The 27,088-nt window shown below is 38.9% G+C and overlaps 1 protein-coding gene across 1 annotated transcript in view; it reads left to right on the top strand.

Moving 5' to 3' along the window:
* Positions 1 to 5,130: 5,130 nt before the first annotated feature.
* The window catches only part of DRGX (dorsal root ganglia homeobox), a 54,190-nt gene continuing 32,232 nt past the window's right edge, over positions 5,131 to 27,088 (top strand). The window contains exons 1-5 of the mRNA XM_030204930.1: positions 5,131 to 5,164; positions 6,667 to 6,764; positions 7,200 to 7,301; positions 13,618 to 13,790; positions 13,892 to 14,004. Of these exons, the coding sequence (XP_030060790.1) occupies positions 5,131 to 5,164; positions 6,667 to 6,764; positions 7,200 to 7,301; positions 13,618 to 13,790; positions 13,892 to 14,004 (520 nt within the window). The remainder of the gene's footprint in view (positions 5,165 to 6,666; positions 6,765 to 7,199; positions 7,302 to 13,617; positions 13,791 to 13,891; positions 14,005 to 27,088) is intronic.

Raw genomic sequence — 27,088 nt, 5'->3', positions numbered from 1 at the left:
TGGCAGGAGCTTTTGTAAATCAGATTTCACTTATTAAAATTTACTCAGTTGTGAGACAGCTGTTCTACTTCACCAATGTCAACCTTGTACTTGTTGCTTCTGAAAACACAGCCACAAAAATAGTGATGCCCTTGCAAACCACATATATAGTGAGGTTCTAAATCAGATGCTAACTAAATACAAATTGATGTTCTGTTGGAGGAGCAATTACTGAGTTTGTCCCGCCCCCCCTTCCACAACTGTCAGGGTAAACTACCTCACCACAGGCTCTATAGGTTTCTAATTCTGGATGTCATGTTTTGATTAATAAACAATTTCAGTAAAAGTGATGCCATTAAGTATGCTGTAGCAAATAATTTTCTTGACTTTCTTTTATTGGTGATCAAAATCTAGCTCTCTCCAACACTGAATTTAGAAGTCTGTCTTATGTATAGATTCATGTAGAACATATTCAATGCACATTTATAGATCTGCTGGTGCTAGGGTATATTTAACTTTTTTGACCTGTAGCACCTTTCAGGGTGAACTTTTCCCTGGAAGAACTGATACCCTATGAAGTTGATGATTTAAGTCTACACCACTCCACAGTTATCCAACGGTAGCCACTCTCTCTAAATGCAAACGTTCATAGGTGAATCTGGACCACTGGATGCCTATCATTGCAATTTCACGTATAAAAATCTCCAAATAGTAAGCAAATATGTAACTAGGAACCCAAACAAAAACAACGAACCATGGAATTAATTCACTGCAATACCTTTATGACGGTTGAGTGAAATAAATAGTTATTTTCAGAAACCTCTATGGCATTTCTTCATTCAAATGGTGGCAATAAACCGTTCGTAATAAGAAACAAAACTTTAAATGAGCACTTAAATCATATTTAACCCGATGTATCATGCATGCAGTTGGATTATTTTTCACGTTACATTCTTCATTAAAGCAATCACTGTTAAATCAGAGGGACATAAAGCAACAAAGGATTTATCCCCTCATTAAACTGATGATCCAGAGATGAAGCCAATTAACATTATGAGTCTGGTGGACATCAAGTGTAAAGAGGTTACAGAAAATGAAACGCAGTCACCTTGGTCTTTAGCTAGAGAAAGTGCACTTCTTACATGATAAATTATAAGAGTGTCCAAGCGGGACAAATCGGCACATTTTGCTAATTGGAAAATACATTTTATTGCAGATGAGTAAAGGCAAAATAACCTTTTAGTTACTAGCTTTTACTTGCCGGGAAACACAATAGAACCAGAGGTACAGTGGATGCTTCGTGTAATACATTCAACTTTTCTAACAAAAATACATGTCTTCCGCAGGTGCCTTTTTACCATTAGTAATTAAAAAAACATTAAAAATCTTTAAATTGGCTTGAAACATAGAAAGCAATACTAATGTGTCTTTCATACCTGAGCTGCTGACAAAAACATATAGCTGAGATATCAAAGAATTGATCAACCTTGACATGTTAAGTTTGCCCATACTGCAATCTTCCAAAGAGGAGAAATCCAACTTGAATTATTTACAAATATTTTTTATTATGATGATTATCTATATCATGATTATTGATGTTTATAATATGTTGCTAATCAAAAAAATCATTGCTAAATTATTAGGTTCTTAGGCCATACTAAGCTAAAACAATACTTTTGTAAAAAGCAATTCTCAATAGCGGTACTAGGCAACAATGTAGAACTTTATATATATCGTCTTTCCATAGTTATATAAATCGGAATATAGAAACAAGAATTCAGTACTCTGATAGCCATGAAACTATGATAAAAGGTATTAGTTGCCGCTATAGAGCGCGCTGGCCAAGGTCCTGAAGCAGATAGTCATATAGACTTCTAGGACAGAAAACGAAAACCTTACGCTCATCTTTCAGTTATGTCAAAGATAGGTTATCCTTTTACAATTAAACTTTGGAAAGAAAATATATATATATCGTCATTTATTCTGTAACAGTTTTGTAAACTATTCTTTCGCTGCTTGGAGAAAACTCACTAGTAGGAAACACAGAATGAAAATGTAATAACAAACCACAACAGCAGCAGCAAACTCGGAGCACTTACCCTTGCTCCTTGTATTCTTAACAACTCTGTCGTCTATAGCTTGCTTTAAACTGCGCGCGCACGCGCGTGCGTGACAAACCTAGGAAGCTATTATTACATTATGATTCATGATAAAATGCCTCTTTTTATTTTCTTTGCCTTTTAGTCTTCACTTTGATGTGTGAGACAATGAAAGCTTCCCGTCTAGAGATAATTTTAGTATATCACGTTAAATGGTCTTGAGAGAACTCATAAGAAGGAAAGCACTGCATAAAGAGAGCTTTCATTTTGGATCCAGCTATTCCAAGAGTTACCTCAATTTAGATACAAATGTGCACGATCTGACCCTAAGCAGCTCTGATTCATAAAGCACAATCCATGAGGTCTTTGCATAATTTGTAACTTCATGTTAACATAAAGTATGATTTTCCAAACTTGGAACTGTGGACATATGTTATTGCTAGCGCATCCAATCCACTGAAGGGAATTTCTGTACTAGCCATTTAACTGAATAAACATTTTTATATGGATTTGAATTAGAATGCACACATACCCCAGGTGATATTTTGAAAGTGTTCTCACTGATGGGCAGGGCAAAAGTAGAAAACAAATACTAAGAAAATACTGCTTTTCCGAGCGAATAATTTCCTGCTGGCTGTTTTTGGAGATGCAGGCTATCGCTCTAGGAAGAAACCAGTTTTTTTTTATGCCATACCTCTCTCTGTTCAGAACATTGTAATGTTTATAAAATATTCAATCTGTGTAGTCTGTCCAAGAAGCAATCGTCCCCAAAATAAAAGATCAGTCTAGACAAAACACAGACAACAGAACTTAGCAACAGTTGTCTGACTTGCATCTTCTGATGCATCTTGAGTGGGTCATAATACTAACTTTATTTTCAGTGGTGCATAAATTAATTACACGCATTTAATAACCAAAATATCATTAGATTCCCCCTTTAATATCATAAAGGCTTTACGCCAGGGAAGCACTTAATAGTGCAGGGGGCCATAACAGGCTATTATCCTTGTGTAATGCTATTACAGAACCAATTATGCACCATTATACTCTCTCTCTCTCTCTCTCTCTCTCTCTCTCTCTCTTACACACACACACACACACACACACACACACACACACACACACACACACATACCCCTTCTTTGTTCCCCTCCCCTTTCCAGTTTTTGTGATTTGATCAAATCCTTTGGCTCTGAATTGAAATTTTCATGGTTGCACTTTAACATTCTAATTTTCAGAAGGCAGAACATAGGATGGCATCTCTCTCTCTTTCTCTCTCTCGCCCCTCCTCCTCCTCCCCTCTTTCCTCTTCCCTCTGAGTCTCAGATGCATTTTAAAAAGTAATTGCAAGGGTCCCGCTGCATATTATTTACCGACGAAAGAGCGCATAAATCCAGAGACCCCTTGCTGGGAAGAAAATCAAACTTTGTTTGTATCATCGCTTTCAAAGTGAAGCCCTGTGTAAAGTGGCCCCCAAAAACCTCATCGACACGGGCAATTAACAGGCTCATTGTCTCTTGCAATCCCGAAGCCGTGATCATTAGCACACCCTGTCCAATCCTTTCCATAAATAAGGTGACTATCCAAGGAATGGATACAGTTAGAATCTGGGGACCTCGCCGAGCACAGTCTTATAAATATCTCTCTATATTTTAATTCGTGATGTTTGCTGAGAAATGACGTTTTAAACCACGTGGGTCGTTTGTAGTGCCCAGTAGACCTATCCAAGTTACTCACTGTAGACAGCGCTGGAAGTAATCAGATTAAGGCCAATTATGCGTGAGATTATAAAGGCAAGTGCTGAGAGGGAGAGCAGGCTATATAGATAGTCTCGGAGACATCTGGCCACTTCAGAACTGAGAGTCCTTGTGTGGGAGTGAGGGGAAACTACGGGATCCAGCGCAGCTCTTTCCAGCCGGAAGCTCCTTTGTGATTTGTGGCTTCAGTTCTGTTTCTTTTGGGGTATGCATTGCTTTTCCCTTATTTCTTTAATATTAACCCAACACGAGGAATTTACTGGAAAAAGGCTCCAATGAAAAAAAAAAAAGCGATTTATGAATATTGTAATGTTCTATACTGTCTTAGATAATGTATGGGTATTTTGGTAAATCAGCTTAGAATGTGGTTTAACCAACAAACATTTATGCCTATGATTTTTTTCTATGATTCGGTTCACTGTCCATCTATCTGTGTATTGTCATTTATATGTATATTTAGCTATTGTCAAGGTGGGTGCTGAAACTTGGCGAATTTAATAATGGGAGTTGCTGTCAGTATATTTACTTCATTCGAGCTGACTTATGGGTTGTTTACATTTTTAGGGAAGTTGGAAGTTTGTAGACTTCTATCAGTGTTGGGCTCCTATGTTTATCAGTTACTGCTTGTTCATTTCGCCTGTGTCTCTATCACGCCATCGCTCTCTCTCTCTGTATTTGTATAAAATACAAAATAAAACGAGAGATACAAGCATAAAATATCATATTAGCTTGTTTAAACTAATTTAGACTATTCTAGCATTAGGCAAGATCTGTCTATCCTTGTCTCCTAATAAACTAAATTTAAACATGTCAGTACTGAAGCAACCCTGTAATTCTATATCTAAAACATTGTTCTGAGTTCATACTGTACTATAAAGTTCAGAGCTTATAGATGTCTTTCTATTGTATCTAACGCATATATATTCTAATTTTGTCACTAGGCTAATGTCCGTCGGTAACCATCGAATGTATAAAACAATAACCAGCGCTCCCATATTTATTGACTAACTTTATCCTTAAAACTCAAGAATTTCCCGAGAATAGTTTATTTAGGACGAAAAACGTTGTGTTTGCAATGCATTCATATTGGAAAACATACTGGTCAAAAACAAGGTCTATTGAAACATTTAGGTACTACAGTTATTCTTTCAATGCGATTGTTTGTTTACCTATGTATATTATTTTAAATAGCCTTGATGTGTTAATCTATTTGTACGCATATATTGCCAAAGTAATTGTGCTGTTAACTGTTTATTTTGCAGAAGGGGACACAGGAAGCTATTGTGACGTTTGCAATGTTCTATTTCCACTGTCCGCCCCAATTAGAGGGTGAGTGCCACCAGGCCGGCTTGCGTAAGCTTAGCTACTTCTGATCTGCTGCTAATCTAATAACCACAAAAATACTTTGAATTAAAAAAAATATAGATTTAAGTGTAGTATCTCTAGAAACCATATTTATTTCAAAATAAGTAATGAAGACCTTTCTTCCTTCACTGTTTCCTCCCCCTGACTATAAAGGAGCAGGTTTTAATTTAATTTTGGTTGGGAATATCTTTTACCCTAGTACCATTTTGCCACCTGCCTCTCTCTTCTCTGCGGATAGATCTCCCAGTTCTGCCTGGAGGGATGGAAAAAAAAAGGCTCTTTTCCCAGCACAGATGTTTGGTGTCATGCCTCTAATCGACACTTTCAAACGTGGTCACGCTCCTCCCTTAAGCCAAACGGTCTGCATCAATCTTTAATGTTGTTTTACAAACATCCTGTAAATGATGAAAAGATGTTTTAAAAGCTTTACAGAATTAGCCATGGCAAATAGCACTTTCCAGCATCAATATTCCCCACAGAAACCTGATGGGACTCGGGGATGCAGATGGTGTTTTCTGTCAAAGGGAAAATAAGTATCCCATGGCGGTTCTACGAATAGAGACTTCCAGGGTGGCGAGATAAATACATCCTAGAAATAAAAAAAAGTATAGCCGGACAAATACTTACAATTTCTTGCCAACTTCTTCCCCAAAATTTGTTAGAATTCTGGCCATAGATCATAATATATCATTCCTGATGCCGGATTTATTTAGATAAGTCAGATTCATGGAGTGTGCAATCTAAAACAATGGCCAAAATCCTCTGGAGGTGGGAGGGAAGAAAAACTATTTCCAACCGAACATTATTTTCAGGTCCTTGCCTCGGTTTTTTAACTGTGTATTTGCAAGGAAATAGGGCCTTATTTTAACATTACACCGTTTAGCTAGAAGTCGCTTTCTGTGGCATTTCATCCTTCCCGCTTACATGTCAGACCAGTTTTCCAATCTTTTTCTTTCTTCTTTTTTTTTTTTTTAATACTTTGGTTGATTCTTGTGAATTGTTGGCGCCGCTAAAAATCGTTGTGGCTGCACAGTCACTTGAATCCAAACAGAGGGGAGGATACTTTAGACTAAGTTTAAGTTCACTAATACAAATATAAAGATGTGTATTTGTTACACACACACACACACACCCTCAGTATTCATTTTTATATGGCTCTGAAAGGACCCGGACCGTCCCAAAACTCTAAAACAGAGCACCTCTTTGCAGGAAAAATTCCGATAATGCAGATAGTGTAGACCATATGCGCTTAAATTATTTTCATACGTAAAAAGGCTGCAAAGCCCTCGACTGTGGTAAACGGTAATAAATTTCTTTTGGTCTTATTGCACTAGGATGCAGGGCCTTAAGCTTGCATTCTTCCAGTGTTCTGAAGACTGGAGAAATTTACTTCAGTGTAGTAGAGGGTAAAAACGTTCTGGTTTTGTATCAGGTCTGTGCATTTCTTTATACTTTATTTTCAGTAGGCACGACCCCCTTTGGCAGTCATGCCACGGGCGATTTCGATGACGGATTTCTCCGCAGGAAGCAGCGCAGGAACCGAACAACTTTCACTCTTCAGCAGGTATGCGTCCTCCACCCTCTGCGGAGTATCGTAGACCAATTCCCTTAAATCGGGGGTCCTGAACCCATTTCTCGGGACACAACCAGCCAGTCAGTCTTTTAGATTACCTCTAATGATATGCATTAGATATAAACTTCGCATGCTGAATACCTGACTGGGGTTAGAACTGTTCTAACTTTTTCCATGTACAATACATTTATTATTAAAAACCTCGCCTTTAACTTGTTTTAATTGCTACATGCGATATAATGCTGATCTGTTTTAATTGCTAATTTAAAAACATAAAGTCAAATCTCCATAAGCTTATGTGCATCGGCTGGGGAACTTTACGTTCTTACAATCTGATCATCTCCTGACAACCAAAAGTAGCTCAATTGAGAGAAATAGGTATCTGATGTGTTCTTTTAAAAAAATGTATCCACACTCATTTAATAGCTGGAAGCCCTGGAAGCCGTTTTTGCCCAGACTCACTACCCAGATGTCTTCACCAGAGAAGAGCTAGCCATGAAAATCAACCTCACAGAAGCCAGAGTGCAGGTAAATATTGTTTTGAATTATTTAACATTGAAACTGGCAAACTTCTTTTTTTTGACATCATGACTGCAAAGTGCACATTTGGCCAAAGAACGCAAATGAAGACTATCTGTCAATTTCATGATGCACTTTAATAACATCAACATAATGTGGAATATTAGATTAGGTTGATTAATCGGTCATTCATAATTAACTAGTGATAATGTTCTACACTAATTTGTCCGCGTCTCTAAGGTACTAAATTACATCAATGCACATCCATTTCCTTGCTTTGGAAGTAAGAGCTGAGCCACGCCGTTCCATCCTGCCTTGACCCTTCCGTGCAGTGCAGAGATTGGGCAGATGAAAGGCTGGGGATGGAAAAATAAGTTTTAAAGACGGTTCTGTCTCTCTGAACTTGCACACATCGTGTCTCCTAACCTTTCTTTGAGCCCCCTCCCCCCCCTTAGGACTATGAACTCATTGACAAAAACTATGAAAGGGAGAAGACCCAGGGACTATAAATCTTTGCGATTTCATCATCTTTTTTTTTTTTTTTAATAGTTTCTTTTAAAGCTTTGGCGAACTTGGTAAATTGGCAGCATAGATAACACTACATGGGAAAACTAATGAGTTCTGTGTTTCAGGAGTAATGCTGGTCAGCCTTTCAGTCAGAACAATGGGGTGTGTGTGTGTGCTGGGGGGGGGGGGGGAGAGGTTATTTCTGTGGTGTCACCATAATACCTATTTTCTATGTGAGTGTGTGGATTTGGGTCCTGCGGGTTAAAGCTATGCAAAACCAAAAATCTAATTTGTAAGAAATATAATAGTTTGCCGTTTGTTCCCCAGGGTCATGTTAGTATCGCTTAAAACCAATGGCTGAGGAGAGATAATGGAATTCACTGCAGTGAATTGAAGGATTGTAAACACATTACATCCCTATAATCGGATTAGGTGATCCTGATTATTAAATCTGAACATGAATCACTGGTCATATGCGGGCAAATTAAACTTAGATTATTATTATTATTTGGGAATAAAAAAAAAAAATCCCCATCCCTCTCCGTCTGCTACTGGAGGTAGCCTTTCAAATGCCTTTTGGCTCTTGCAGCCTAAAGACTAAACGACAAATTGAGATAAATGGGACAATTATTGAGCATTGAGAAGTGAGAGATGATAGTTTCTCACTGAAAGGTGCAAGGGTGAGATACCGTTGTGACAGCGGCGGTCTGATAAGCCTTGTTTAGCCTGATGTGGACTATTATCCTGCCAAGACAATAGATGCATTGAATTTGTTCAGCTCCTTGTCCTGGGGAGATTCCCAAACACAGGGATTGGGAGGTATGTTTACATTTACCCCACTGCTCATTCAAATATGATTAATGTGCTCTGAAGAAGAGTCTTAATCGGAGCTGATGTTGTCAAACAATAACTAAATAGGGAAATAAACGACTTCATCGTGGTCTCTCCTCAGAAGCAGAGGAACTGTCAGCGCAAAGTCATTAAAATATGATAATGAAAAATAGCTCAATTAAATGTTGTTATAGCTATGACCTTCATTCAATTAAGACCTAAGAAAGTGTCTGCATTTGCTTTGCTTTCAACTACCCTAAATTTAGAATATAGATAATATCATTATTCAGAGTTTGCTGATATGTGCAATTAAATGTTAGGTAAATAAGAATTGAATTGCACCATAAGGGTAATAATGGAATTTCTCCTGATTGCAGCAAATATATCTGATCTAAGCCTGTAGCAAATATGACATAACTAATATATTTTATCCTTTGACCCAATTTAAATATGATTTTTATTTTTTGCCTTTTCAGTTTTTAGAAGCAGGACAAATCCAACAGATTTGTCAGATATAGAAAGTCTTTAGGAAAAGTGCCAATATGAAACTTTGCATTCAGTCAGCTTTCACTTAAATATTGCTTTGCCTAGGGATTTGTTCCACTACTTAATACCAGTTTATATATTGTAGATCGTATTTTAAAATGTAGTTAGCAAACCATTTATTATAAACTAGCTTACATGCAGCAAGAAAAATTCTGTAGAAGGTGATTTTAGGTTTCCATAGTTAAAAAGTAGTGTAATTCAGCACGCACATCTAAGGGGCACTTTTACAAGCGCTGCCATTTATACATGTATGCAGGTTGCATTCAAATATTTGAAGGAGGAATGTTTTGTGCGGGGTTTGGGTAGATCTTAGAAGTATATGGGTATTCCCTATTCAGCAAGGGTAATGGACATACACTTAAAAAAATGTCCCCATGGGCATTTATTTCAGCTTTGAGTCATGCATAACTGTCTCTTAACCTGTTTGGACCTGGGGGTTGGAGGAGTGGTTTACAGGCAAATTGGGCTTACCTTTCTGGGGTTCAGAATCACCTTAAAAAAACATTTGCTGTAAAGCAAATTGAACACAATATTTGAGGTGCGGTCGCACCATGGAGCGATACAAAGGCATAATAACATCCTCATTTTTGTTTTCCATTCCTTTCCTAATACTTAACATTCTATTTGCTTTCTTAGCCACAGCAGCACACTGAGCAGAAGGTTTCAACATATGATCAATGACGACACCTAGATCCCTTTCTTGGTCTGTGACTCCTAACATAGAACCTTATATGACGTAGCTATAATTCGGGTTCCTCTTTCCCCACATGCATCACTTTGCACTTGCTCACATTAAACGTCATCTGCCATTTAGATGCCCAGTCTCCCAGTCTCGTAAGGTCCTCTTGTAATTTTTCACAATCCTCCCGCGATTTAACGACTTTGAATAACTTTGTGTTACTTAAATATGTAGGTAGCAGAAGCCAAAGCTTACACCTGCCAGTTCCGCTAATTACATAAAGAAAGACCCTAGTGCAGCGGTTTCCAAACCTGGTCCTGGAGGCACCCCAGCCAGTTAGGTTTTCAGGATATCCACCATAGGAGTCAACTTTTCAAAATTATTGGGGGTGCTAAGCCCAATGGAAATTACCCCTCCCTGGACACATACAAGGAATTTTCTCAATATTGGGGGTGCTCAAGCACCCACAGAGTCAGCTCCAATGATATCCACAATGAATATTCATAAGAAAGATATGCATGCACTGCCTCCACTGCATGCAAATCTCTCATGAATATTCATTGTGAATATCCTGAAAACCTAACTGGCAGGGGTGCATCCAGGTTTGGGAACCACTGCCCTAGTGATATCATTCTTTAAATGTGCTTTCTGCAAAATGGCGGTTCCCACTATCCCCCTGATTCTGTATAGTGTGACTTGAGTTATGTGTGCAATTCAGGTCATATTCTGCATTATGTGCACAACTTAATTATCTTAACAAGCCTATCAGTGCTGATAATTGCCAATTAACAAGTAATTATTGACAGTTGACTTTAATTAGAATTTATGCGCACAACTTGCTAAGCATATTCTATAAAGCGATGCACGTAAATTCTAATGTGTGCTTCTGGAAAGGGGGCATGGTTATAGGCGCAGAATTGGTGGATCATGGGATTATAGAATACACCTGCTCCACACCTAACTGAGGGGTCCTTTTACCAAGCTGCAGTGAAAAGGACCCTGCAGTAGCGGTAGTGGCCGTTTTTGCTGTGTGCCAGGGCCCTTTTTACTGCAGCAGGTAAGTAAAAAAAAATCCAAAAACACATGGCCATGCGTAAGCTTGCACTTACCGTGTGGTCATGGTTTTTTTTAGGGGGGGAGGGGAAGCACTTACCACTACGCATTGAGGTGGTGGTAGGGGTTCCAGTGCTACTCCAGTAGTAACTGGGCGGCACATGGTGCAGCCCAATTACTGCTGGGTAACCCCATACAGTATATTAAATAAAAAAAAATTCCAGCAGCTCTGGATATGGCATGCAGTGGAGGCGGAACTACCACTGGCAAGTCGCGTTGGGCCAGAGGTAGTTATGGGTTGCCATGTGGCAAGCCCGTTACTGCGCAGCAACCCTTTAGTAAACAGGCCCCTTAGTCATTGGCATTTAGTGCAAGTGTTTTACTTGGTGTAAATTCCCACGACTTAGATTTAGCTGTGTAGATGGGCCCTAGGCATATTATATAAACCGTGCCTAATTGTAGGTATAGTTTATAGAATAAGCCTAGGTATTTTTTTGTGTCATATATACAATTTAGCCCTATATGTGATTTTCAGTATTTCCCTGTCCCTGGAGGGCTCACAATCTAATTTTGTACCTGAGGCAATGGAGGGTTAAGTGACTTGCCCAAGATCACTAGGAGCAACAGCATGATTTGAACTGGCCACCTCTGGATGTCAAGACCAGTGCTCTAACCACTAGGCCAGGGCTTTATAGATGTTTCACGAAAGACCCCAAGTTCAGCAAGCCATTTGTAAAATATATTCCAAATTTAGAACATCCAGACTTTCTTGTTTAGTATAAATTATGATACACATCATGACAGCATATAAGTCTGCAAGCCCCATCAAATCTATTCATACCTTCTGGTTAAATATTACAGACTTTGTCTAGCTTTACCTGTACATAAGTATTGCCATACCGGGAAAGACCAAAGGTCCATCAAGCCCAGCATCCTGTTTCCAACAGTGGCTAATCCAAGTCACAAATACCTGGCAAGATCCCAAAAAAGTACAAAACATTCTATACTGCTTATCCCAGAAATAGTGGATTTTCCCCAAGTCCATTTAATAATGGTCTATGGACTTTTTCTTTAGGAAGCCATCCAAACCTTTTTTTAAACTCCGCTAAGCTAACCACTTTACCACATTCTCTGGCAACGAATTCCAGAGTTTAATTACACGTTGCGTGAAGAAACCTTTTCTCCGATTTGTTTTAAATTTACTACAGTGTAGCTTCATCGCATGCTCCCTAGTCCTAGTATTTTTGGAAAGCGTAAACAGACGCTTCACATCTACCCATTCCACTCCACTCATTATTTTATAGACTTCTATCATATCTCCCCTCAGCCGCCTTTTCTCTAAGCTGAAGAGCCCTAGCCACTTTAGCCTTTCCTCATAGGGAAGTCGTCCCATGCCCTTTATCATTTTCGATGCGCTACTCTGCTCCTTTTCTAATTCCACTATATCTTTTTTTGAGATACGGCGACCAGAATTGAACACAATGGTCGCACCATGGAGCCATACAAAGGCATTATAACATCCTCATTTTTGTATTCCATTCCTTTCCTAATAATACTTAACATTCTATTTGCTTTCTTAGCCACAGCAGCACACTGAGCAGAAGGTTTCAACATATCATCAACGATGACACCTAGATCCCTTTCTTGGTCTGTGACTCCTAACGTGGAACCTTGCATGATGTAGCTATAATGCGGGTTCCTCTTTCCCACATGCATCACTTTGCACTTGCTCACATTAAACGTCATCTGCCATTTAGACACCCAGTCTCGTAAGGTCCTCTTGTAATTTTTCACAATCCTCCCGCGATTTAACGACTTTGAATAACTTTGTGTCATCAGCACGTCCCCTTAAGTAAGGATTCTCTCTGGCTATACCATGTTGTGTTACATTCTGATACTGGTTTTACTTCCACAGTTTCCAGTGGGACACTGTTCAATATACCCACCACCACCTTTTCTCTGAAGAAATATTTCCTGATTCCCATGCTCATTCATTGGTGCTGAACTAAAGACTCAAAATTTACAATATTGTTAGCACTATTTACAGAGGTCACAATTTACAACATAATAATGTCTTACTGGTGCAAGTGTTTAAATATTAAAATCAAGGCAGCCCATGGAATCAGGTTGTATAGCGACATTTATAAAAATCAGAATTACCATGTATTTCAAATTGCTGCTGCTGAAAAGCAGAGACAAAGTCTGCAAAGGTATATTAAAAAGTTCAACGGTTTTCTTCCTTAAACTTTGAGATTTGCCTTCGAACTATTCACTTATGACCATTTTGTGAGCTTCTCTTTTCAGAAATCACTGGCTACCTCCCCCACCCCCACCTAACTTCATCTCTCTTCTCACCAGTCTCCAACCTGGAGGACTAATCATTAGACACAGTTCCTTGTAATTAGTGCCAAAACAGCACTGCATATTAATTAAATCCCTCTCCGAAGAACCACTGTGGTGCTAAATTTAATGCTTAGTGATATACTAGTACTAAGTAGTACCACACTTAGCTGCTTGTTCAGCCAAGTTTGTAAATATTCCCATGTATGCAAACTAAGATGCCAAGGAATTCCACTATTTATTCATTTGCCTAATCCAATAAAAATGCTGGAAAGAGAAATAGCATTGGGAGTGTGGTGCAGGGAGAAGAACATTGCACTAACTCTTTCACAGGGCAATATTCCTAAGCGCATTGCCTTCCTACATTAGGTGTGGTTCCAAAACAGGCGAGCTAAATGGAGGAAGACCGAAAGAGGTACTTCGGATCAGGAAGGTGCCAAAGAAGCAATCAGCGAGGTGACTCCACCAGCCAGAAATTTAAATTCACCATCTCCAGTTGACCACACTAGGAACAAAAAGGAGAGTTTGGAAATCCAGCATAGGTGAGCCTAACTTCAGCTACAGAGACAGTGTGATCATCTGGCTAAGTCATAATGCTTGGTCTGTATATTAATGATTCTTTCTTTTCATTTCTCTTTTTTAGTTTAAGTAGAGCAGTCGGTCCAGCTGGTCCCTTCTTTCCCTCTTGCTTACCCGGGACACTCCTTAATACAGCGACCTATGCTCAAGCTCTATCCCATGTTGCATCTTTAAAAGGTAAGGTTCTTATATTTATTTATTGCATTTGTATCCCACATTTTCCCACCTATTGGCGGGTATACATGTGAAAGTGATTTTATAAATACAAGTTTCTGCTTTATAAATACAAGTTTCTGCTTTTACAGGTTAAAGCAAAACATAAAACTAAACAGGGGTAATCTAGTTGGTACTATTGTGTATAAGGGACATTTTGTTAATGAAATTACTGTTGGGTCTCATCCTGACAGTTGTTTCCTATAAAGTGCCATTGCTATATAATAGAAGTCATTCATCCCCAGATTCTATATATGTGACTACAGTTGTACATGCAAATTTGCAATGCGGCAAAATTGTGCACACAACTTAAATCATTTAACAAGCCCATTGACACTTATAATTGGCACTAATTAGAATTTACATGTGCAACTTTCTAAGGGCCCTGTTTACTAAGGCGCATTAGCATTTTTAACGCGTCTACAGTTAGCACTTACGCTAACCATGTAGGTGCCTATAGGGATATTATAGGCACGTACACAGTTAATGCGCATACATGGTTAACGATTGTTAAAAATGTTAACGCGCCTATAACGCAGGTTAGTAAACAGAGCCCTAGAATTTCCATGCTTCGCTTTACAGAATACAAGGTGTGATCTCAAGAGGGTGTGGTCATAGGAGGGGCATGGGTGGGTCATGGGCATTCTTGGATATTACTTGTATTGTTATTGAATACTTCTGATCCACGCCTAATTTTAGACATGAGCATTTACACCATGTTTTAGTTGGTATAAATGGCCACACCTAAATTTAATCACGGGTCTGAGCACTACACGTATTTTATAAACAGCACCTAACGTTATGCACGGTTTATAGAATAGTGTTAAGTGTTTTTTTCCATGGCATATATAGAATCTAGTCCTTATTGTGCATTGAGCCCAAAAATGGAAATTTGTTTGATAGGGGCAAATATATGGTTGAAAAGCTGATGGCAAATTGAGATGATTTTTTTCCCCAAAGTACATATTTGAATCTTAACGTTCAAATACAACTTTTTTCATGTTTATGCAGAGAAATGTGTGTGCATATTGGATTATTTATTTTTACAGAGCTGTTGGAAATGTGCAGCAATTTTCAGTGGTAATAATCGTTTATGTATAAAGGGTCAGATTCTGTATATGGTGCCTGAAAACTCCACGTGGAAGAAATTTCCGCTTAAGTGTATTCTGTAAGCGTAACCTATATTTAGTTGTGGTATATAGAATATACTTAGTTGATATCACAGTGCTTAAAGCTACACGTATCCATTTGCACTAAGGAAAACATGGCATAAATGCCGGCGTGTAGATTTGGGCGCACGGGCACATTCTATAACGGTGCACATAAATTCTGGTACACCCAGTTCTCTGCCTATAGCCATGCCCATTTTTGACTGCGCACATTAGAATTTAGGTGCAGTGCGTTATAGAATACACTTAGCAAGTTGTGCATGCAAATTCTAATTATTGCCAATTAGTGCTCATTGCTGGTTAAGACCTGTTATCATCTCTGATTAGCTTGTTAAACCAATTAATACACATTGCTGTAGAATACTCTTGGATTTCGGCGTGGGACACTAGGCATGATATATAGAATCTGGGGGAATATGTCCTTGTCCCAAAGAGTTTACAATTTGAGAGGGTGCTTGAGGCAATGTGAGATAATGTGACTTGTACAAAGTTACAAGGAATGCCAGTGGTAGAAGCATTATTTGAACCTTGGTTTTCCTGGTTCTCAGCCCATTGCTTGGTGACAAACACAAAAAGGGGTGGGATTAGCCTGTTTGAAATGTGTGAGAAACAGAGAAATAATCTAACACTGCTCAAATAAATAGAATCATGTGCTCTCAAACTAAGGAATAACTTTTAAATAAAACGTGATGTTCTCTTGTGTAAAAAGTTGCATGCGCCCAGGAAATTTGCTTTTCCTCACCTGGAGCTCTGTTACCTCTGTGATCTTATTAGAGAGCTGTATATTTGTGGTTTGTCTATATGACAGGTGGAAGGTATTGAAGATTAGAAACCAGCCTGACATTTTACATCAACAAAGTTATGGGCAATAGAAAAAAAAGCATTTTTCACTAAAGATATGTATTTTTTTGTTTCTGGGGGCATGTGTATGTGCATTTCTTAACATTCTTGTTTTCTTGTTTTAAATTTGCTTTTGGGGTAATTTACTTCCTGATTTCAGTGCTTGCAACAGAGAGAAGTTTTCAAATATTATCTTGAATTTGCATTAATATTGCAATTATGGACTGTTGGCACCTTTTACAAAAGTGTGCTAGTATTTTTAGCACACACTAACCATGTAGATGCCTGCAGGAATATTAAGGGCATCTACATGGTTAGCGCATGCTAATTTTTATTGCCCACTAAAAAAGCTAGCGCACCTTTGTATTAGTTGATGTAAGGCCTGGATATTTTTGCAATATGGGTTCAATGAACCTATAGTCTCAAGTGGTTATTTGGAGTTCCTTTGTGTTTTTAAAAATAATTTTATTTGTTTATTTTTATTTGTAAACTGCCTTGGTCTGTTTAAGCTAGGTGGTATATAAAATATAAATCATAAATTATCTTGTGTAATGTGTAGAGGGCCCCATCATAACTTTACTTTCAATAGTAGAAGCAATTTCTATTCAGTAATTCATTCTACGTTGCATATTTTTGTGGTATTTTATTTGTTAGAATTTTTTTGTTGTATTATGCTTAGTTATAAATGTAGAAATAAATGTATTGTTTTTTGAAGAAATTCACCCAAGGTGGTATACAGCATGTATAACTAGTCCATAGGCAATACATAGTTAACATTAATAACAATATTCAAATAATGGTGCACTTTAGAACATAGTATGCTACTTACATAACACACATTAAAATATCTTAATAGACTGCATAGGGTTTAAGAAGAAGTGGAACATATAGGAGTCCTTTTTACTAAGCTGCGCTGAAAAATAGCTTGCGGTAGCTTAGGCGTGGGTTTTGGGTGCACACCAATCAATTTTTTTAGTGCGCCTGTAAAAAAGGCCTTTAAAATTTTGCTGAAAATGGACGTGTGGCAAAATCCAAATTGCCATGTGTCCATTTTGGGTCTGCGACCTTACCGCCAACCATTGACCTAGCAGTAAAATCTCACGTGGTAACCAGGCAAGCGTCCAGTACATGCGTCCAAAAATAAAAATTATTTTTTGGCCGTGCATATTGGATGCACACCAAAAATGAAATTACTGCAAGAGCCACGCGGTAGCTGGGTGGTAACTCCATTTTGGCTTGTGTTGGGAGCGCATAGATTCTTATGCAGCTTAGTAAAAGGGCCCCTTAGTCAGGTAAGACAGAATAAAAGGAGTTAGAAAATAAAGGTGATTAATTTCAAGGAAAAATTACACATGGAGTCAGAAAAGGTGAATGTGACTGATCTCATCTGAAGTATGTGTTCTAGTTCATAAGATCGGGGCTGTTCCGTTCATCTACCCATTTTTGCACAGATTATGCTGATCCCAAATTTTACATTTTCATGCAAAGCTGATTTGGAAATTGCGTTGCAGTACAAATACAGATATATGCTAAGGAGACAGAAATGTTTGGGTTTTTTTTTCTCCTTTTCAAATCTTCAATTTTGAAAATAAAATAAACTTTCCATATTAACTTTAACACAAGCTATTTTGGTCAAGATACATTCATTTTTCAGCAACATTACCAATCATTTTTAGAGTCATGATAGTTGCATTGGAAATAACACTATCGCAATACATAGTATTACCTAGGGATAAAGGAACGATTGGGATTTTCTGTCTTTAATTTCTGAGATCCAGAGGCATTTCTGCATGGTGCTGAGTTTTCTGATAGATAACATTTAACAGTAGTTGTGGGGATGAATATGCAGTAGTAATTGTGGTATAAAGAGTAACGAGAGAGGATAAATACATTAAAAACTTGCCTTACTATGGGAATCTTTTATGTTTTTGCAATAAGCAAAAAACATGTGCTTACTAGAACACAAAACGGCATACCACAGGGCGTGCTGAGGAATCATGTGGTATGTGCGCTACCTACCTGGTAAAAAAAAAAAGGATGATACTATTTATGGTGCCTAAAGAATTGGCACAGAAATCAGTGCAAACTAAACGTATTCTATAAGTAATGCCTAGAGTTAGATGTGGTAAATAGAATACGTCTAGTTGGCATTCTAGTGCCTAAAATTCCCAACCAGGAACAGTTTGACCAGGAACAGTTTGCACCTCCCCAACTGCAAAGGTATTAAGTACAAATCCTTCTACGCATCCAATTTTTCCTTTTCAGGTAGCGAGCTTTGGAATGCTCTACCTAGACCTATCCGTACCATTAACAGCCTTTTGCCCTTCAGAAAAGCACTGAAGACCCATCTCTTCAAGATAGCCTACCCTAATGATTCAACCTAACCAAAACTTGCCCACGTGATTCTTATTGACAATTTGTTTTACACTGACCATGTTTCCCTTTATCCTTTTTGTTAGCCCATATCCATTCCTTCCATCTTCTTACGCTTACCTCTCAACACTCAACTCCTTCTGCACCCAATTCCTCCTATGTTCAATGTACTTATCCATTAACCCCATCAATTTTGTGTTTACTACAAACTATATATTCTTCTTACAACTTTGTAATTCTTTATATTGTTACTATGTAAGCCGCATTGAGCCTGCCATGTATGGGAAAGTGCAGGGTACAAATGTAATAAATAATAATAATAATAAAATTATACACATCCATTTACAGCAATGCAAATGTGGCATAAATCCTGATGCATAGATTTAGGTGCACTGGGCCCTATTCTATAACTATGTGCATAACTTTCAGAACACCCACAAAAACACCCATTTCCCCACCTATAACCTTGCCCCTTTTTGCCTGCGAGCATTAGAAGCTAAGTACACTGCATTTCAGAATGCACTTAGGGGCTCTTTTATGAAGCTGCAGAAAAAAGGGCCCTGCACTAATGTGTGTGTGTGTGTGGGGGGGGGGGGGGTGTTTTCCCCATGCAGTGGGCAAAAAGACCGCAGGGACACATGGCCATGCGGTAAAAGAATTCTTACTGCATGGCTATGTGACGGGGAGCCCTTACCATCACCCACTGAGGCGGTGATCAGGGCTACTGCGTTAACCCAGCGGTAACTGGGCGATGTGTGGTGATGCCCGATTACCGCTGGGTTACCGCCTTGCAAGCTATTTCTTGGAGTTTCCTTTTCCCCCAGAAATGGTGTGCAGTTGAGACAGAACTACCACTGGTGACCCACCACTGGAGATGATGCTGGGCTGGCGGTAGTCCCAGAAGACCAAGCAGTAAGCCTGTGTTGGGCTTTCTGCCTCTCTGTAAAAGTGCCCCTAAGTGAGTTGTGTGCATAAATTCTAATTAGTGCCAATGAATACTCATTATTGCTGGTTAACAGCTGTTATCGATACAGATTAGCTTGCTAAGCCAATTAAGTTATGCGTGTTATAGAATGCTCCTGGATTTCAGTGCAGATCTCTAGGCACACTATATAGAATCTGGGGGAAAATATATTTTTTTGCCATGGGAATGTGCCTGGGGGAGGAGAGTGGCCTTATTCTGCACTAATTGGTTAGTGGAGCTACATTAAACGTAAAGGCTCAACAACACTCTCTAATTAAAGGAGGAAAGGGATCTCATCATACTGTGGCAAGAAAAACACAAAGTTCTACTACTCATGACTCAGAGGCACACAGTGATTTTACTGTGTGCCTCTGAGTCACGAGAAGTAGAACTTCGTGACCCCCGGCGTTTGATGCTGCTTTTGATTCCTAACTTGTCACTTGCTCGTAACCTTTATCTTGTCTTCCTCTCTTCTATAATCCCCTTTCCCTATGTGTCCTATTTGACTGTCCTACCCTTATCCCTTTTTGTCCTGTCTGTCCTGATTTAGATTGTAAGCGCTTTTGAGCAGGGACTGTCTTTTCTTCATGTTCAATTGTGAAGCGCTGCGTACGACTTTTAGTGCTGTAGAAATGATTTGTTGTAGTAGTACTGTTTTTCTTGCCACAGTATGATGAGATCCCTTTCCTCCTTTAATCAGAGAGTGTTGTTGAGCCTTCACGTTTGAATTTTGAGTAGTCTCTTAGGACCTGTGAAGGGGATCCGAACGAGTTTGCATAGTGGAGCTACCTTGCATTGCTCTAACTGAGTAGTACGTGCTTAGCACGTGAGCTCTTACCCCCTCATGTGCAAACCTGTTTTAATGGCCACATGCTAATTGCAAAATTAGTGCATGGCCATTAATACAAAAAAATAGGAAATCCCAGTTGTTCTACACCGGTGATAAAAATGGCCATAGCACAGGCAGCAGGATTTGTTTTTCAAAACATTGCATTGTGTGGCAATTATTTGGCAGGTTTTTAACAATTTAAGTGCAATTGCATATTAAATTATGTACATTTTTTATTTTTAAATTTATTAAAATGTCATTTTCTGGCATTTCTTGTGTACCCAGTTTAATTTGGTCTTCTTTTTTTTTTTGGGGGGGGGGAGGGAGGAAGGGATGGTGGCAAATTCTGCTAAATTCAAGAAATTGTTGAAAGAACACCTATTTGTTAAGGTATATTTACTATTTTGTCTCCTTCCACATCTTTCTCAAGTTTCTTGTTCCTCCTTCACCTCCATGTTTTTCTTTCTCATACAACTCCCCTCAAGAAGCTGTAAATGGGGGTCCATTTAAAATCCACACCCTCCCGCCCCCTTATGCCCAATGGCAGCAAGAAGAGAAGGAGAGCAGCATTGTGTTGAGCTGCATCCTTCCCAGGCCATCTTGGGTCAATATGGTTCAAAGCAGTTGGGTCTTGAGGCTGAAAAGGGAAGGATGTGATTTAGCACTGAGTCAGTGGCGTACCAAGGGGGGGGGGCGGTGGGGGCGGTCCGCCCCGGGTGCACGCCCCTGGGGGGGGGGTGTTGTGCGCCTGTTTGCTACGTTCGTTCTGTGGTCCCTCTGCCCCAGAACAGGTTACTTCCTGTTCCGGGGCAGAGGGAGCATGGAAACGAACGAAGCGGGGAGGTTGCGCTGCACCCGGGGGGCGGGGCGCATCAGCAATCCGCCCCGGGTGTCAGCCCCCCTACGAACACCATTGCACTGAGTAGCTCTCCTTATCCTCTGCTGCTGATCATTAGGGGAGAGAGTTTAAATGCACTCCTCGTCTAACCTGCTCAGTTCCCAGTTCTCCGCGGTGATTCCAAGGAAGCCAGGCAATTTCATGGAAAGAACTGGGTTTTGCAGCCCATTTCAGGGCATGCTTATTTATTAGGCAGATTAGGTCATTGCCTGGAGCTACAACTTCTGCAGGCTACAAAAAGAATCTGCAGTCAAAGCAAAACAATAGAGGTTTACAACCACACTAACTCAAAGAGCTGTCAGCACGTACTTTACCTGCAGGGGGCAGCTTTTAAGTAGGCAAATATTTAAAAGCATGCTGTCCAATTATGCACTTGGATTGTTTTAGAAAGGGGGGCGTTGGAATGATCATGGTTGTAGAATTTAATTATCAAATCTCAGGGGCAGCCGTAGGGGCAGGAGAGTTAATTGAAGGGGCAGCATTAGGCTAATGCCTTTGTGCCTGAGAGAGAGAGAGATCAGTGCCATTCTTTGGAAAATTGACTTGGAATAGAAAGGGAAAGGGGGATTCAATTTTAGAAATATTGTTTGCATGAGATAAAAAAATAAGAAACATACATTTGAAAATAGAAAGAGACCAGAAAGAGAATACATATTTTGATAAGATACCAACAGAAAAAAAAGAAGATAAACCCTGAGATGAGAAATATTAAAACCTCACTTTTTCACATTTTGGATATCAGTCTGTATATATGTTTCATTCCCTCTCAGGAGAACTTAATTGTCCTCAACTATTTATTGTATTAAACAAGGAGGCCTTTTTACTACAGGGTGTTAAACTGAAAAGCATACTTAGTGCATGAAAAACAGGCCACCATAAAACAAGTTAAAGCATTTTGAAGTATTTTGCCTGTCAGTATGGGTTAGCTTACATGTGAGCTATTCTTTAAAAATATTTTTTGGAGAGGGTGGAGAATGGGTGTGGAAGTGTTAACCGCTAGTGCATTAGCATGTGCTAACTGGCTAACATGGAGTTAATACGGTAGCCCTTAGCCCCTCTTAAATAGGAGGCGGTAAGTACTCCTGCATTAACTTTTTGCATATGCAAGTGTATCATAACATCTCTATTTATTTATTCATTCTTGTATCCCACTGTTATCCAAAAACAAGTTTCGGTTCAATGTGTCTTACATTTAGTGGTCAGGAAGTATTACATTGTTGTACAGTTATGATCGGTAATAAGTAATAGTGGTATCAGTAGTCAAGAAATTTCTCCTATAGACACATTTTTAGTTCTTTTTCTGGTTATCAATAGAAATCAAACAAAATAAAACATGGAAAAGAAAATAAGATACCTTTTTTATTGGTATACATTTTATTGGTATACATAACTTAATACATTTCTTGATTAGCTTTCGAAGGTTGCCCTTCTTCCTCAGCTCGGAAACCTTAAGAGTGGACTAACACGGCTACCACACTCCTCTACTTTAGTTCTTTTCTGAACTGGCGGTAGTTACCGATGCTTCTTATTGGGGATTCAGTTTCACCATTTGGAGCCCAGGTAGCTGAATCCTGCTGAGTAGATGGATTTGTAGGTTATGTTTCTGCATTTGGGTAGATGGAGCAGTAGCTATTCTCTGGTTCCTGGGCATGCATTTCTTGGTGACAGTGATTTAGGTCTAGCATGTAGTCGGGGGACATTCCGAACAGTATTTTGAAAATTAACTTTCTAATTTTAAAGAATACTGGTTTTTACTAGGAGCCAGTGTAACATGACTAACAGTGGGGTTACTCTGTCATATTTCGATTTTCTGTATATTAGTCTTGCTGCTGTGTTTTCAGTGTGCTTTCTTTACATCCTACATATGCTGCGTTGCAGTAGTCCAGTTGGGGTAGTATTAATGATTGTACTATTAGATGGCATGCTTGTCTGGGAAAGTAGTCTCGGATCCTTCTCAGTTTCCATAGGGTTTTGAAACTCTTTGATGTGAATGCTGAAACTTGGTTTTCAAGCGATAGATGTTGATCAAGAATAATTCCCAGTATTCTTAACTGAGATTCTATTCAGTAGGTTGTTTGGTCAGTTGTGAAGTTTTGGTAGAAGTGGTATTGTGTGGGCTCATTAGTATCAGGAATTTGGTTTTCTCTCAATTTAATTTCAGTTTGAAAAATTTGTCCCAGTTTTCCATGATATCTAGCCCTTCTTTTATCTTTGATATCTCTGATATTGTTATTAAAAGTTGTATAGATGGTCATATCAGAGTATATAATTGGTTTAAGCCCCATGTTTTCCAGTTTCTTTCCTAGTGGAGCCAACATGATGTTGAATAGTATAGGTGATCTCTATGGAATTTGTGGAGTTGTACTGAAATAGTTTTCTCGTTTCTTAAGATCTAAGTCATATCAAGTCAAACAATCAGGTGGTGTTTCTTCCACTTGGTCTCCTGGTTGTGGGGTCTCTCAGGGTTCCCCTCTTTCCCTCATCTTGTTTAACATTATGATGATACCTCTTGGTTATCTTTTAGAAAAACATGGTCTTTAGACAGACATATATGTTGATGTTACTTTTTATATCTCATTCTCTAAGGAATTATGTGACAGAACTCATATGATTAGTCGAGGGATAAAACTTATGGAATAATGGGCTTCTAATTTCAAACTAAAACTTAATATGGATAAAACTTAAGTTTCTAATTATAATTAACCCTCACCATCCAATGACTCTTAGTAACGTTACTATTAAGAAAAAACCTATTCCCTTGAGTCATCAATGAAAATCTTGGGAGCCAAAATAGATTGTTTTCTCACCCTTGAAAACCAAGTGTCGACCTTCTGTCTTTCACTTACTTTGGAAGCTAAACAGATTGAGGCCATTTTTCCCTAAATCTATCTTTTGTATTTTGGTTCAATCCCTTGTCCTCACCAAATTCGACTATTGCAATTCCATCTATACTGGACTTAAAGGTGGTCTTCTCAAAAAATTACAAACAGCTCAAAATACTGCTGCTCATCTTATATGTTCATCTCCTCACTTTGCCAAAGCCACTCCTCTTTTATATGAGCTGCATTGGTTACCAAGCAAATGTGGGGTATAAATGTCATGAATAAATAAAATAAAAATAAATAAAATTGGAGAGCCTTGTATTCCACATTCAGGGTTCCAGGAGATTACATTGCTATGTAAGTTCTAAATACAGTTTATATTCAGAAAAATAAACCCAGGAAAAAGCTGAGGTTAGTTTACCATCCCAGGAGCACTAGGCTGCAAAGCTGTGGCTCGATGTTCCTGCAGTAGATCATAAAGGGGCTGCTTGTAGACTACCACTAAGGGTTGCTGATGCCATTTGGAACCCAGCAAAGGCAAGAATGACTTGGGATTGTTCCTGCCCAAACCCAATAGGTAGACCTGTGGGGGTGGGATGTTCAAAAGGAGGGGGGCCTAGTGAGGAAAGAATCTGTAGTTGAGAGCTCTTCTAGTGAGAGTACAGTTTCCAAGGGGAGCATCTGACTTGCAGGGGAGGGTTTCAGGTTTAGAGGTTTTGTATTGGGAAGGTAGGGTATGTGGGAGAAACCTCAGGAGGGGGACTTGTGCTTGGGAAGCAGAGGTCACCATGAGGATACTATGAGTTGCCTTTTAATGATGCAACCCAGGAGCATCAGACCACAGCTTTTCAGCATTGCAGTGTTTGCAAAGTTGCTCAGTCAGCATTCTGTAGGTTTCTGATGCCAGTGCCATATGCATTACTGTGATACTGTAGGTTGGCGGCTTCCATTATAATTCAAGGTGTGCTAAAAGCCCAGCTTTTACCTCATCTTAATCCCCCCCCCCCTTCTGAAAGCCTTATTCAATAAAATTGTTTGCATCAGCACAGTGTAGCAAAAGGTCCTTTGTGATTAAGGTATTTTAACTTTTCTAGTATTTTATCAGTTTCTTAACATACTATGTGGATTGAAGAATGCCATGTCCTTTAAAAGACAGAAATATATATGCAGTACAGCAAGCCCCTGTTTGTAATGGGAAAACCTGTAGGCAAAGAGTAGTGGGCAGGGAATCTGACTTTGCAGAGAAATTGAATGAAAGTTAAGTTCCTGTCTTGAATGAACACACTAACAGTGTTATCAAACTAAAAGTATGGAGGTCATTTTTGTAAAACCTCTTTTACACACAGAAGATAGTTTTAGTAAAATTGTGTGCCTGTAGTTATTTTATTTATTAGGATTTATTTACTGCCTTTTTGAAGGAATTCACTCAAAGCGGTATACAGTTAGAATAAACCAAATGTATGGAATAGACAGTTACAGCAGTAAAAATATTCAAATAACAGAAAATATGGCATAGTATACTACTTACAGTGTCAACACAATACATAATAAAATGTTTTACTAGACAGCGTAGGGTATGTGCAGCCTTTGTCACTCCTTGTGTGTGTGAGACTAACAAGATAGTTACTACTTCCATTAAAGGCCTGGTTGAAGAGCCAAGCTTTCACCTGCTTCCGGAAGTAGAGATAATCTTGTGTTAAGCGGAGTCTTTCAGGGAGTGCATTGCAGAGTGTGGGTGGAGGCTCGCTTGCGGGTATCACATCGTGTATGTATGTACACATAACAGTACACACCCTCACAATGATGCATGCACTTACATGCACACTGTCCAGTGGGTTAGTTTGAAAAGAGCTGGATGTTGTGATGTGTATATGCATTTTATAGAATGCATAGGCATATGTACACATTTACACATGTTTTGGAGTTGATGTAAATTTGTCCACTTCTCCCTAATTCTATAAACTTGTGTGTTCAAATTTCCAACTAGTGCACAAATTTGCATGTACAAGGTATGGACTACGGTCAGCTGAGTGTGTAATTTAATTCAATAATTGGCTGTTAATTGGAGTTACCCAATTGATTATAATTGGACTTAATTGGTGCTAATTGGCACATACGTAACTGCCTTTAGTCTCTATTCTATAAGTTGAGTGCTCAAATTCTAGAGCAACTTCAAGAGGGACGTGAGCCTGGGCAGGTCGGGGCATGTCAGGCAGTTATGCGTTCAGGTTATAGAATACTACTATTTACATGCCTAATGGCCTACAGTTAGGAATGAGCATTTTAGCCAACCATTGAGCTGGCAAAAGTGCTTACGCCTAAAGTTAGGTGCATAAATGCAGACTTATACTAGGATTCTATAATGGTAGTTGTGCACATAACTGCTGTTATAGCATTTGTGCTTAGCGCACATCATCCAGTGCCTAACTTTTGGTGATCTTTTGAGAGTTTTTATCCTATTCCCCTGGATTCTATAGAATGTGACTAAGTTGCACGCGAAAATCCAGTCATATTCTGAATTTACGTGTGCAACTTAATTAGCTAACAAGCAAATCAGCGCTGATAATTGCCAACTAACAAGCAATTATTGACACTAATTGGCATTAATTAGAATTTATGTGCATAACTGTCTAAATGTATTCTGTAAAGTAATGGGGGGATTCTATATATGGCGCCTGGAAAATCCATGCAGAAATCATTTTCATCTAAGCATATTCTATAATGTTTACATGCAGTATATTGAATACGCTTAGACAATAGCCCAGTGCCTAAAACTACGCGCCTCCATTTACACCAAGAAAAACATGGTGTAAATCCCTGCATGTAGATTTACATGGACTGGGTCATATTATGTAACACAACGTAAATTTGGGAATGCCCATGAAACACTTATTTTCCCACCCATATCATGCCCCTTTTGAACTGTGCACTTTGGAATTTAGGCTCAGTTCATGACAGCATACGCTTAGCAAGTTGTGTGTAAATTCTAACTATTGCCAGTTAGTGCTCATTATTGCTTGTTAAGTTCTGTTAATGGTTATTGGTTTGTTAAGCCGATTGTTTTGCACACTGTTATGGAATATGATTGGACTTAGGCACGGAATGCTAGGCATGATATATAGAATCCGGCAGAATGCGCATAAATTCTAAGGC

This window comes from Microcaecilia unicolor, chromosome 5 (genome assembly GCF_901765095.1).
Source record: "Microcaecilia unicolor chromosome 5, aMicUni1.1, whole genome shotgun sequence".
In the NCBI taxonomy this organism is placed as follows: domain Eukaryota; kingdom Metazoa; phylum Chordata; class Amphibia; order Gymnophiona; family Siphonopidae; genus Microcaecilia; species Microcaecilia unicolor.
Note: the sequence above shows the minus strand (reverse complement) of the source record. Positions and strands in the feature narration are given on the sequence as shown.